At 40.0% G+C, this 15,077-nt stretch overlaps 1 protein-coding gene across 12 annotated transcripts in view; it reads right to left on the bottom strand.

Annotated features, from left to right (window-relative positions):
- The window catches only part of hspg2 (heparan sulfate proteoglycan 2), an 89,892-nt gene extending 82,535 nt beyond the window's left edge, over positions 1 to 7,357 (bottom strand). For 10 of the 12 annotated variants that reach the window (XM_051424161.1, XM_051424164.1, XM_051424165.1 and 7 more), the window contains exon 1: positions 6,896 to 7,357. In XM_051424161.1, coding sequence (XP_051280121.1) covers positions 6,896 to 6,958 — 63 coding nt within the window. In that variant the 5' untranslated portion in view covers positions 6,959 to 7,357. The remainder of the gene's footprint in view (positions 1 to 6,895) is intronic. The other 2 variants (XM_051424171.1, XM_051424172.1) reach the window with 1 other exon arrangement.
- Between the last annotated feature and the right edge of the window lie 7,720 nt (positions 7,358 to 15,077).

Here is a 15,077-nt window from a genome sequence, read left to right as displayed (position 1 = left end):
TGGGAAAACAACAACTACACTGGGTTATTTCTTTCAGCATATACAGAGCAGGACATCTGAACTGCACACAGGAAAGCCTGAATAAACTTTGCTTCAGGGGAAGTGGGGTCCTCTTGCCCTGTAGATAGTTCCAGGTTTCATTTCCCCAACAGGATGGTGACTCAGCAAGGGACAAAAGTTTTAGAGCATCACAAACCACTGCACCAAAACAATGGACTGCCGGCAACCTTTTGACCACAAATTCATTTGGTTCTCAGCTCTATATATATCTCACAGAGCCAATCACTTGTTAAAATTGCCTTCCTTGCCACTGGAGGAATAGACAGTGGGTAGAAATTGATATTGGTTTACCACCCATTTACAATGTGGAAGGATTCAGAGAGCAATAAAAGCCACTAGCAAAAGTGAGCAGAAAGAGGTAAGGACAGGGTGAAAAATTCCTGTGAGAACACAAAGCACGTACGTGTCTGTGTGTATAACAAAGTAAAAGAGTTGTTATGTCTCCTGGGACGGTGCAGCTGACATGATAACACAGACCAGACTGGTGCAGCTCTCCTCCTGTCTCTCCTAAGGGCCTCCGCAGCCTCTGTGAGGGGCACAGTGAGGGCCCAGTACCTGAGAACTGAACATTTCCATAAACCAGAAGCAATATGGGATACATTTTCATAGTGGGTTCAAAGTCTTGTTTGTATTGTACAGCCGTATGTTTTCACTTTTAACATTACATAAGAAAGGATAACAACTTTAACTTTCCCAAAGCCAATAAATAGAAAAAAACACGTTTTGGTCTAATGCCAGAATATGAGGAAAAGATACATTTTTTATGCATTTAGTTTGTATTCTTGTCTTAATTGAATTGATTTTTAGTTGATTTTTAGTTTTCACAGATTTTCAGATTTGCACAGTCAGCTCTTGCTCCTCAGCTCTGGTGTTCAAAACATACAAAACCTTTAATTTGTGGAGTCATCTAATTGGGCTCCTGAAGAGCAGCAGACTTGTATGGCTGCCTTCGAACAAGTTGAATTAAATAAGAGCGAGCAGAAAGGGGAAGACTTGTTTTTCCCTCTATTTACTTTTCACTGAGCCATTACACCCTAAAGCCTGCAAAAATCCACTTTCCGACCTCCCTCTGTGAACCTTAAGGGTTTAACAAAAGCTTTGGTGAATTTGCATCTTCTTAGGTTACAATAAAGTCTCGCAATGACGGAAGCCTTTCGGTTTCACAGGTAGAGACTTGTTGTACAGTAAGAGGAAGCGAGGCAGGGCGCTACTAGTCTCAGAGAGTGAGAAATCATCTCTTCTGATAAGATAGCAGGGTGGTGGTGGTGGTGGTCACAGGATGTCAGGGTCAAACCTGGTTTTTAAAAGACAATGGAGGAAAAAAGAATGATAGCATTCCTTTCGCAAACTTAAGTACCCTGAAAAAAAAAAATCTGTTCACAACACACAAAAAACGTCTTTGGTGAAAAGGGCAGCGACCCCCATCAGAGTAGCTGTATAAGTTGGGAGGGACCATGCAAGACAATGCAGCAGCTCCCTTGAGCAAAAAGCAGAACGCCCAAGTGACTTCACATCAATGCTGCTAGCGAAGACAATGGCAGATTCAATAGGGCACAGACAACTATAGAGCACCTTCAAAGGGAAAGTGCAATACAGTTAACTTAGCATTTCAATGAATCTCTAATGAGCGCGAGCTGGGGTACAGCCTGGGAAAAAGCCCGGCAATACAATGTGAAAAGATTGAAGAAGGCTGTTTAAGATGAGGAAATCAGTCAGAGTCTGTACCAGTCTATTACAGTCTTTTGTTCTTCTTATCAAGCTGAGTGACTTGTGTTAGGTTTAAAGCTCAGTATTTCTGGTGGAGCAGAGTGACCGTTGCCATTAAAGTATATCCAAAGAAAGACCTGCAAGCCACTCATCTTGCAATAAGGAGAAAAAAAACGTAACCTTTTTCCAACTGAACATAGAAGTCTCTTTTTGAATTTTCAGATGAATATCATTGATAATTCAATATTCCTCACACAAGCACTGGCCAGGGAGACAATTTGTCATTTGCCATCATAAATAGTTTCTGTCGATTAGCTGTTTTTCATTGCTTGTGGTGTCGACTGGCTTGTGTCCTCAAGACATCCTGTGACCTCACCATGAACTCCTTAACACAGGAATGAACCGTTCTTAGCATGTTTTACTCAAAAAACAGGCCGAGGGCACTCGCTTAACTGTCTGCTATCGATCTTTCTTTCCCCCACGTCTGAATATGAACAATTAGATATCACACAACATGGACGGGGAAAATGCCATTTTAATGATTCTTGCCAGGAAGTCACTTGAGTAGATGCTGCTCAGTAATGGGGTCACATTACAAGGTTCACTATCGAGGAAAATCCAGAAATTGGCTGTAATTACCTGATTGCAGGCACTTCAGTAAGACAACAACAACACCCCTATCTAGTGTTTGGCAGTTTAACTACGCAGACTCCATGGAAGGCAACACATGGCGTCTGTGGATATAAACAGCTTATTCCAAGGTAACAGAAACAATTCTAATCCAAACAACACTATATTCGGTTGATTATACACTAATGAAAACATTACATTATATTTCTGCCAATAGATCTTCTTAAATGTTACACACTGGGACTTTAAAGAATGACTTTGATCACTCAGCCACACTTTTCCACACTGATAATAGTATTGTTGAAGATAAAAAAAAATAATCAAAAAATGTTTGATGTTATTCTGTGTTTGGAGGTGTGTTGAATGTACTGTTATCAAAGTGAAAATAAAAGAAAAGATGTGGTAATCGGAGAGGTTTGATGGCTTCAAATTTATTCCCTCCAAATGAGGTACATTCAAACTTAACATTTCTCCCACATAAAGCTTTGAAGATTTAATTACAGAATGGCACTAGGCCTGACAAGTTTCAGACTGATCTGAGGATGATACATAGAGTCTGTTAAACTGTGGCTTGAAACAAAAGCCATCCCCGGACCTATGCTTCAGAGGAGCAAAATGTAAATGTGTGAAGAGGTGTGAATGGAAAGAGTAGGACTCTAGTTACAACAGGCGATTCTCAAGAGTATGCTTGCTCATGTCAGCACATGCACCGCGTTGCTGCTGTACCAGCTCAGGTGCAGCTGTGTTTGGAGTCGGCTCTTCTGTCCGACACGGACGAGACGTTGGGCATGAAAGCGCAACGCTACTGCAACCGCAGAACATGGACTATTGTAAGAAGACATTCGTTTGTGTGTGTCAGGGTGTGTCCAATGCGAGGGTGGGGGGAAAACCCAAATATATTTTGTCCACCTTTAAGGCTTTGATGCATCTCTGCAACATGAATTCCTACTTTGCATCACAGCACACATATCACACAGATCTCAAAGGTTAAGAGATAGTATGCATTGATTAAATTATAATAATAAGACAATAGACAGTGGCATTGCCTGCAGCTGCAAATGGAATCAGAAGAAGACCAGAAAAAGAGCACTGAATTCCAGCCCTTGGTTAAACGAATGGAAGCCTATGGCTGCCAAGAAGGTAATAAAATTAGGAAAGTGGTGTAAAAATAGGCTATGTTTCTTTAAGTCAGGCACAGTCCCTCGTCCACCTATACCAATGAAGTACTGGTGTGCTACCCTGGCCAACAAATCTTCTCTGTTTGGTACAGACCTCAGCAACTGTCACATCAGCATATTTTCAGTGATGCAAAAGTTATCATTCCCATCAATCGTGAATCATATAGCAATCGTAAAATATCATCAAAATAATCACAATGATTATTTTTACAATATCGTGCACCCCTAGTACATGCAAATACAAATGGTGAGAACTCAAACAAGAGCAGCATGACATGCAACTGCATACGCTAATTAAAAGTGAAAAGTTTAGGAAACTGTGCAGTTGGAGCTAATCTGTGCTGCGAATAAATCACGAGGAACCCCCGCTGAGCTGAGAAACAGAGTCAGGTTCAGAGTCCTCACCTCTCTGACCTCTATACCGGCCCAAGTCACACCTCACTGCAGAGTCAACAAATGCCTGCCTGCCGGCCTGCACTCCATATGTGCCAATGTGCTTGAGGAGGGGGCGAGCCACTTCAGTGCACCATTGTCCCATCAGCCAAGATGGCCTCTCTCCTGGGGCTATAATTCAACAATGCAATGTTTACTGAACCCAGTCTTCAAGCAATTATGTGAATGGGTCTGGTGGGGGCAGACCCATCCCTACTGTTCAAACTGTGGAGTGGAGTTGGTGTTTGCACTGCTGTGCTTTGCAACTCCATAGAGTCGTCATCGACTCTGAATGGGAATTAAACACCAGGTAGCCGGGGCTGAAACGACAAAGCGCCACACAGAGAGACCAACCACCTCGCCTAATCAGTACATCACCCGGCATAGACTAAATAAATCATCAGATCAAACTGTCGCTGCATAGCGTTTAGCAGCAAAGGAAGGGGTTGAGGTACACACAGAAGAGAGGGAGAACAATTTACATGAGCGATACATGCTCTGCAGACTATATAGTCATAGGAATCCAGGCCACCCTTCCCCCAACTCCAGTCCAACCCCCAATGAAGTCAAGGGACACTTATGACAGTCTATACTGGGAGAAATCTCTGAGCCAAAATTGTCAGCGGTGGTGCTCACAGTAGGTCTGATGTCATACATAAGAAAACAAAGTGGCCTCACTTTCTTTTATCTGACTGAGTAAGACCAGAAAGTTACACAGACCGCTGACCTTATCAATTCATTTTCACTTGTAAAACACTAATATGAGCCAGAACAGATTTGAGAGCAGAAGTATTTACAGGTTTTATTGAATATTAAGCTGTAAAAACTTGAGTCGAATCAGCTCTCACTCTGGTACCGCTGGTGGTGGTTCACAGCAGGTTATGGGGGACTCATTTGTGATGGAGAGCTCTTACCCACGGTGAGTTTTTATTGACTTTGATTGTTTGAGTTGATGCGCATGACCCTGACATTCCAGTGGGGAGAAAGGAGGCCCCCGTAGTAACACCAGTACGTGTGCTTAATTGAATCAAGAGACAGTCCGCCTGTTGTAGTTCAAAGTCATGATGCAAGAAACAGATGCTAGTGGTTCCAGATAATTCAATTATGTTGGTATTGTTGGCCTCGCAGTCAATCAAGGCTGTGGTTACAGTGTAGAGGCCATCTCCTATTACCTTCCAGCATCAGTGCACAACACACGGCGTTAGCCCTCTGGGGACTGGGGTTTGTGGATCGATGCTATTGAAGATACATGACTTTTGGCTTTCAGGATGCAGGTAATGCACCTTTTGTCTCAGCTTTGTGAACCGGCACAAAGTGATGGATCATGTCATCCACAGGGAAGGCTCGGAGCTCGATAGCATGTCACCGCTGGATGTTAAATATACCTTGAAGTCATCAACACTATAGCTTTTCAAACGTCTGGAATATTACAGCTCATATACTCTATATCCAGCAGGTGAAAGATTTATGTCTGCTGGCTCAACTATGTCCCATCATTCAAAAAGGCTTTGCTTCAGATCAAATCAACACAGAGGAGTCACAGATATCTCAACCATGACAGCTCTGTTTATTGGAGGGCATAAAGGTGAGAAACCAGACGGGATTTCTGAAGGGTGGGGGGGCTGGTGGTCTATTCTCAGCAGCAAGGCAATGTTCATCCTCTATATGATTCATACTACAGATATAGAAGAGTAAAACATATTTCAGACTGAAACATCATTAATTAATTAGTAAATACCCAACAGTGCATGGGCAGTACATTGGAGCTGAGACAATTAATTGACCAGTTGACAGACAGAAAGCTAATCTGCAACAATTTTGATAATTAATTAAGCGGTAAAGTCATTTATTAAATGTTTTCAGCTTCTCCAATGTGATTATTTGCCGCTGTTCCCTGTTGTATATCACTGTACATTAAATCATTAATATTAATATTTGAGTTTTTAGCCGTTTTTGGATAAAACAAGCATTTTGCCCTGAGGCATTTTATGGACTAAATTATTAACCGAATAATAAAAAAAATAATCAAAAATGACAAAAATAATCAATAATAAAATAAATGTTGGTTGCTGCCCTGTATAGTATACTGCACGGTAATAAAGGCTGCATGAATAAAACCAGAGGATGCAACTTTGCAAGAAATTCCCAATATGGTGCATTATCTCAACTACAGTGAATGGAAGGGGCAAGTGGATTCAACACTTGTTTTCTTTTTTATTTTCTTTTTTACAACCTAAAGCCTATATTTTGCATATGAGTCCCAACTTTTATTCTAAAGGATTTCCAACACTGCTTCATAAAGAAGAAGGACAAAGAAATCTGTTCTAGTACAAAGGACAAACACATACTAATAATAAATCCACATTTTCATATATGTTTTGCAACTCCATTCAAATGTAATACCAGAAAAAAGAGCCACTGTAGGCAATGCAAACAGTGGCCTGACTAAGTTTGAGAAGGTTTAGGAGTCAAGGACTCCAGGGAGACTATGAATAGCTTGTTTCTATGGACAAACTTAGCCCAGCTTCACTCAACAGCAGGTTCTAGTTTGTCATATTACTTTTAAAAGCATCTTTACAGTACACCCTGATATGACTGTGTGGGCTGGAATCTGTTATACAGCCCCACTTGCATGCGAACAGCCCTGCACCAGCAGACCACACTATTTACTGAGCATAAATAGTACCATCAACCCATACCTCCTCTCTTTTTGTGCCTTTAATAGGACATAAAAGCACTGATTTGTAACTCTGACTTGACCTCTGGGGGGGGGGATACATACTTTTACAGGTCTGTTTTTTAAGAGTGAATGAATCATCAAACCCCACAGTGGAGAGTTTAAAAAGTGAACAGAGATTGTAAAGAGAGTAAAGTTCGGGCTCACTTACAGTGACCAGCTGGCATGTGAGTATCAAAGACAGGATAAGTCCACAGATCGAAGTGGTGCCCATTTTCCACCAACCCAGCACAGGCTGCAGAATGCTGGGGGAAAAGGAAAACCCGAGGTCCTTCACTCCTCCTGGGCACTGGAGCGCGGAGATGTCTGCACCTTTTTCAGACTTTTCTTCTGCGTGAAGGCACCCGGCTGCTCCTCTGCGTCCCACACCCGGTGGGACTTCATCAACAGGTAACACGGATCCTTTTTCGCGTTTGTTTGCTTTTTTTTCTTTAAATGTATTTTTATTCTAGTTTTTATTTCGTGCCTGCTGGGAAATATCGACTCGGCTCTCCAAACTTGCTTCTCCTCCTGTGCGCTCCGAAACTTGGGACTTGTTGTGGGCTAAACGCAGCCTTTGCAAAGTCACTGGGAAGTCCTGTGCTGGGATAGAGCAAAGAGAGAGAGAGAGAGAGAGAGAGAGGAGAGAGAGAGGGGAGAAAGAGAGCTGCCGGAAAAGTAAAAGGCGGAATGGAATTCAGGGAGTGCTGAAAGAGAAGACAGCTAATCCCAGTGTGGGGAGACGCCACCTAGTAAACTCATGATCGCGCTTTACATGACCACACTCTCCTCACGCGTGGCCCCTCCTGAGAAAATATGCATTGTAGTGTTCATATCATATCAGGTAAAGTCTGTCTGTGGCACTAAATGTTGAGTTTATTGTAGTAGTGGAAGTATTAGTAAGGATAAAGTAAGAAAAAATGTGTGTAATGAGAGTAAAAGCACAGCAGCCAAACTATCACAAGTACTCATTGAGTTTCTATGAGTGATCATTTTAAAGGTTTTATAGTTACTATGTGTAGATATGCAGTGGTGGGAAGTAACTAAGTACATTTACTTAAGTAATATTTAGAGGTTTGGGTACTTCACTACATTTTGGAAGACAGTATTGTTCGATTATTGATTTTATGGTGCATCATATTTATTTTGTAAACGAATCATACAGTTAATGTGCAATATATGTATCTGCAGGGTAACTATGTAACTGTGGAGATTAAGGTTGTGGTTTTTCTATCCTGTCAACTAACTTTATCGTTCTAAAAAGTTAAACAAAGAAGACTGCATGTAATCCACAGAGATGTGTGCTTTCTCTTCGATTGGGCAATAAACCTGCTCCACATGTGTGCTTTTCATGCCCTCAAGACACATATTTTTTTTTAAAGTCCTTACTGGCATTCCTGAAACACGCTCTCAGTGTTTTACTGAAGAAATAATGCCAATTATATGTTGTTGTTTTTTTATGGAAAGCTCTTGGTTATTAAAAGACTGAGAATCTCTTATTTTTGGTAGATAATAGAACTACTGTTGCAGACTCTGTCTTAACACAGCATACTTGAGGATTAAGTGCCCTCTGGTGGAGAAAGAAGGGGAATTGCACCTAAGACAAAAATTACTTCTCCATACAAAGGACCAACTCAAGCCTCAAGTAAAAATAAAAACATAATGAACTGTCCTGTCTTGCTGTCCCGTCAGAGACATGTCCTAAATGTAAGACACACACAGAAATATGTTATCAGGACTGAAGTCAGGAGCTGTGAGTAAGACTATCTTTGTGTCTATTCATGTAATTACTGTAAAGAGCATACTTTAACACTCAGAGATTTGAGAGAACAGCTGCTGCCAATTAAAAACTGAACCCTGAATAGAAATGTTCTCATTTGTTCCCCAAAATAGTCTAAAAAGAAGATAAACAGAATGGGCTTATCAAGTCGGTTGGTATGTTATGAATGCAGCACTTTTCATTTCTTTTTCTAAACTTTACAGTCTAATTAGATTACAAAAATATGTCAGATTTAAAGCTTAAATTAGTAGTAAGATGTAAAAAGAAATCTTACAATCCAAATTGAATTCTGTGTCCTGTGTGATAGCTGCATAATAAAAAGGAAACGAGAAAAAGAATGATTAGCCAGGTGGGTGGTGGATGCTGTAACGTGAGGGATAAATGAGGGTGGCATGTGTAAAATTTGGACTCGGCCAAAACATGATGAGGAGAAGTCATAGGGGATTAGACAGATACTCCACATGCCAACAGCAGGAAATTGGTGAAGGCTCTGCTAGGGTTCGCAAGATAAATCTTGTGGGTCATAAGATGATTAATAAGAGAGAAAAGCAAAAGAAAACTATATCTGCCACCCAAAGCTCCACTTATTTCACAATGATGAATCATTTTCTGTTTCCAAGAGCATTTTTCTATAATTATTGAAACTGGTAGACATATGCAAGGGGTAAGAAAGGATTGCATGTTTTTTTAAGGGTCACAAGCCAAAGAGGATGGGAGGTTGAGCTTTTTTAGTTGATATGATATTCAAGACCGCAACATACAAATGACAAGCTCCTTCTCAGAGGCTGAATCACAAGTAAACTGCAGGCCTCAGGGCAGAAGTTTGTTCCCTTGCTCTTTGGACTCTTCTTCAATGCCACAGAGAGATCATTTCTGTTCTTTGACTGTAAATGCATGCTAGAAGCATCTCACTGACCACAGTGGTGTGATTTAGGGACTCCTCCCTTGCCTCCTGTCTGCAGAAAAGTTCCTGGAAAAGTTGTGTCAAACATGTTTAGTATAAACTGTCTCAACCCATTATTATAGCTCCCAAAACCAATGTACCATTCAACAGAATGTTCAGGATACCGCGGCATCCTCCACTTGTGTGTTGCCAACACTGACCAAGTCCTCTGTGGCTTACAAACATCATCTATTAGTGTTTGGAGTTTAGAGCTTGCTTACAGTATATGAAGGATATGCTCAGAACAATGTAAGACATAACTAAACGTAACAAAAGCTTTATGTACTCATTTTTCTGGCTGGCACAGGATTTATGTTGGGGTAGAGGGCTGAATAAATAATAGAAGCAAATAATCAAATCCTGATATTATTGTCAGGCTTATTAACAGCTTTATGTCACTACTGAAAGACAACTTTATCCAGCTGATCCTGCATAATCTTAAGTTACGGAACGGTCTATGAGCACAAGCCATATCTGACTGACTCCCAGTTTTATTGCTGTGTTTGCACTCTGTACACGTTATTAGATTCAGACATGAGGTATGGTGGGGAAGATGTCAGATGACTCACTGTAGCGCTGGCTAGCTCTGTGTATTACATTAGAATAACTGTAGCACAGAGTGTGTTGCCAACTGGAGCTGGACTGTGCAGCTGTAGAAAACAGCTGTGACAATGAGCAACAGATCAGCCAAAGAATATGAAATACTTCCGCTCTCAGTGGGGCTCAACGCCCTTGGACTGTGGTACACATTAAGCAACACAGGATATATTTTTTTACCCCCTATTTTTTTAATTTAACTCTTATATTGGTCATATCTGTCCTTGCCTCACCCTCATTTTCTCCACAAATACACATTTAATTAACTAATGAATTTTATTGAATTAAAATGATAGCTACTAGGTATCAAAAACCAGAAAAGTTGATAAAATACATAATCCAAGAAAATTCCAATCACAACCTATGAGGTGAAACTGACTCATTAGCTAAAAATGAGAGTGAGTACTGACAAGCTGATTGCTTTATTTTGAAAGTTTGTAGAGGAAGTTAAAGGAACTGGGCATTTTCTTGTAAAGTTCTTTGCAGAGCTTTGGGAGACTTCATGATTAACCTGGAGATGAGCACAGTCAACAATCAGATGTGTAAAATAAAAAGTGCTATAGTCAAGAGGGTTCAGTTGGGCTCTAACTAATGATGCTGGTATAATGAGAGGAGCTCACTATCATAACTACGTCATCAAGTCACTGGTGTCAGCATCTTTCTCAAAGATACAGTCCAGTGTCTTGATGTATCAGGAGCCCTGAGTCTGAATCTCTCCAAGACACTGCCTGTGTTTGTCACATGGTCAAAGAGCCATTGGGAGGACATACATAAAATGTCAAGTCTATCTATAGCTGTGACTTGATTCCCAAAGACTGTGCCAGCATTAACCAAAATAAATACAGATGAATGAACACAATGCACGCATACACACATTCGAACGCAAACTCACTCACTCGGGGTGAGCTGGATGGCTCTGTCCGGTTCATCGGACGCGCTCAGACAGTTGCTGCTGGATGATATCGCAGTGACATGCGTCTGGTCCACTAATGGATAGTGTATCCTCATCAGGGGGAAACCTCTAAACATAATGTCTCTTTTACCACAAAGACAAACACAAATTTTAAAAACAAATGTAGTAGGTTTAGTAGTAGGTTTGGTAGGTATTGATGTATTTTACACATGCTTTATTCAATTCAATTAATTTCTATTGGCCTAATTGGCATGATTTGACATCTTTTGCCAAAGCACAACTACTATAATAACAATGTTAATGAAATTAACAAAAACTATATGAATAGAAGAAGTTAAGGAAATAACTAGATAATGAAGATGTATCTATTTCCACTGGTTGGCTGTTCTTTTGTGGCAGGAAGTGACAGATTTGGCAGCCAACACTGCACATTCTTTCTTTTCCCTCAGATTGAAGGGTCATGTCTCCCGTTCTGTTAAACTTTGAAAGACAGGGAATCATTTTTAAAATTTCGGAAAGAATTCCTCCTTAAGGTTTCTATAAGTTTGACATTGTGTGAAATAGTGTAATTCTGTTTCAGCAGCTTCCTCATCAGACAGCACAGCCAGGTCTGCCCCTCTCTTATTGCCAGACTACTGTAACTCAGTCTGTATTGTCTTCATTACTTTTTATTTTTTGTAAGCTTCCTCCATTACAGATGTGCTGATCTGGGACATGCTGTTCGTCCACATCCACGTCACTGGGGAGAGACAGAGAGGGATTTTATTACATCAGTGTTATGTCAGTAGATGGAATACATTTTATGAATGCTCCAGCAATTTAGTATTGCACTCCTATAAAGTTGAGGGACTTTCCTTAGGAATGTTTAAAAGAGAATGGTCCAAAACACTACAGCAGAGTTAAACAGAGAAGACTAGATCTTATCCTCTGTGATATGTCTTTTTTCTTTGATTGAACTTTTTATGCCCTCAAATCAAATATTTGTCAAAATCCTTCCATTCCTGAAACGTAGTTCCAGGTGTTTTTAAGAAAAGCTGCATTATTGAAGTAGACTTCATTAAAAGAGGTCTCTGTAGCTAAACACAATACACTTGAGTGCCCTCTACTGGAGTAAGACAGGACATTACACCAAGAGTAAAATTACTTATCAGTGAATGAAGTGGATAGTCCCTAATATGTCTCCAAACCCCCCAAAAGACTAGATCCTACACTTCTAGTGTTATTTGTTACACCTGCCTGATAAATACCCATGTCTTTCTCTTCTGCTATACTCTGTGCTCAGTTTGTAAAGCAGACTTTTTTTATACATTCGTAGTCTCCGTGCTTAAGCTGAGATAACCACAATGAAATAGACTTTGGAACGTACCAGATGATGTAACAACATTTATTGTGAATGGCTCTCTTTATTGCAATCATTATGGATTCCCTCAGTACCATGAGACAGCATGATAACCACAAAGCAGTCATATTGGGAACAATACTTCTTAGGTAAAGCTGCCAGTTCATGTGTTGTGGATCTTTTCTCCAGCTTGCCACATGGTTTATGATGAAGACACTGCTCCACTTAGGCAATTATCCATTTTATAGTTACATATAATACATAATTTAAGGTTAAACAAAGCAGAATTGCAGAGTCCATTAGATTTGTGAACAGGTGCAGTACAAAAAAGGTCAGTTTACCTTGTGTATAGACTGATTATTGCACCTGCACTTTTGACCTTATCCCTGTGTACAGCATGGGTCATATTTGTAGTTTTAGATGAGTTTTTTATGTGTGTAAATTACATTGTCTGTGTGTACTTCTGGTTACGTGCTCGCTTGGCTTGAATAAAGTATTTTGAATTGCATTCTCTTCAACAGCAGCCTTTGTCTTTCTGTCCATTGTGAGTTTATTCCCAATAAATGGTGCTTACCTAAATAAGATCGCATTGTGCTCTGGATTTTAAACAAATAAAGATCACATTGATGAGTAACAAATCACACCATAGTGAGTGATCATAATAGAAAAGGGGCTTTCATAGGGTCTGGGTCTTTGGGGCAGTACTTATACTATATTCAAAATAATAAACAAAAAAATGATATGCATTTGCCAGCAGTTTAGTATGCTCTGATGCAGGCCAAATTACTGACTACACGTTTGTGAAAGTGAAATAACACCTTGTTCGTGTATAAATATTATAAGTTTGCTTTAAGATACGTGCATCTGTACGATGCTGAATGAGTACTTCCGTGTTTACATCGCCGCCTGCTGTGATTGGTCAACTGAAGAGCACGCAACAGGGTACGTTTGATTTTATTCGCCGCACGCCGCTGCCACTCAATTAGCTTGCCAAATTACGTTCCTCATATTTAGTTTTTACCATGACAAGGCATGGAGGTTTTGGTTTGGAGGTATGAACAACCTTAAACTAGCAACATGTTTTAATACATATATTTTATAAATACACCTACTATGAATTATGTCTAGTAATGTATTTAAATACAAATTTGAGGTACTTGTAGAGTATTTACATGTTATACATTATACTTATAATCCACTATATCTCAAAGGAAATTGACTACCTTTTCAGATTATAATTTTTCATACCTTTCTTGTCCAGTGAAACATTTCATCAAGATTACTAAATCTTAGAAGGTCAGTCATTTAATTGTTATTCAGCAACCTGCTGTGCAAGTAGTGTGCAATCTTTAGTTTTACATTGTGCCAAAATCCCCAACATATATGCACAAGAAGAGGATGTCTGCTGCTCATATTGATTTCTGTTCTACTCAACATTTAGATCTTATCCAATAAAGACAATGTGCCAACTGACTTGTGACATTCTGCAGTCATTGCCACAAGTCTTTCTTCAACTTTCCTTCCTGAAGCATGAATCAGAGGGACTTGGCTGACAAAACCATACCTGATAAAGATCTCCTCTGACTGGTCCTTATGTTGCATCCATATCCAGCCTGTCTGGAAACAGGTGGTGTCAGAGATGGAGAGTCTGTAAATCATCCACAATTATTCAGCAGCCTTGTCCTCTATGTAAATTGAAAAGGTTGATGCGTGTGTGTTTGTAGATACCCTGTCTTGGGTAGATGACAGATGGGTAGCCAGTCACCTTGGCGCTCATAGCACCCCATCAATACTTAAAAGTCATCTCTGGCAAAATAACGTTTTTTCATGATGCTGTGGCAAAGGAGGCCAAGGGACCGTTTGTACTAGAACTTCTCCCTTAGAGACTTATGGAGTGGGTGAATATCCAAAGTAAAGCAGTGTACAGACTGAGGCTGCACAATTAATCACAATATTATCAAAATCACAATATGGTCAAGTGCAATATGCAAATAGCAGGAAGCTGAAATTTTTTGATAAAGGTCAAATGTGTGAAGAACAGTAGTGCTGAAGAGATGCCCTGTCCTACAAATCTACAGACCCCAACAAACCACATCTTCATGATTTAAATTTTCTATTGAAAATTTGTGATGCTAAGATGATCACTCCCACACTAATCATGAATCATTAAGCAATCGCAATATCTGTAAAAAATAATCACAATAAGATGTTTTTACCATCGTGCAGCCATAGTATAGGCATTTTAAAAGTTGTATACACATCACTTGTAGGTGCAAGGCTACTGGAAATTAGCTTTAATGAAAAGTGTAATGCCTGAACACTGACTCAAAACCTTTGTCAGGTCAGGCATTGAAGCATTGCATTTTTCATATACCTTAGGTGCCACTGACACAGTAACTGCATTACTAACACAAACATCAATAATTTATCTCTACATCTCCACAGCTGACAGGTTTTGCTTATAAGGACTGCTTATACTTAAGGCTATGTAGGCCTTTAAGAGGCCACTTGGTCTTTAAAGTGAACACAGATAAGCTAGTTGACATAAATCACAACAATAGGGAGCTCTTCGTTCATTTTGATCTAATTACTCACTATGGTTATGTTTGTTCTCTGCATGCTAGAAAACTGTGCATGTTGAACCATAGATGAAGGAAGTAAGAGACCCTCGGCTTTTCTTTTTAGTGGTTTTTCAGTAATTTTGAGATTTTCTTGTGAGTTCCACCAGCAGCAACCACTGACTTCTGGAGAAGGACAGTGCAGTAAACACCACAACCCCCCT

This window comes from Dicentrarchus labrax, unplaced genomic scaffold (assembly GCF_905237075.1).
Source record: "Dicentrarchus labrax unplaced genomic scaffold, dlabrax2021, whole genome shotgun sequence".
NCBI classification, from domain to species: Eukaryota; Metazoa; Chordata; class Actinopteri; family Moronidae; genus Dicentrarchus; species Dicentrarchus labrax.
The sequence above is the reverse complement of the archived record's forward strand: the minus strand, read 5'-3'. Positions and strand labels throughout refer to the sequence as shown.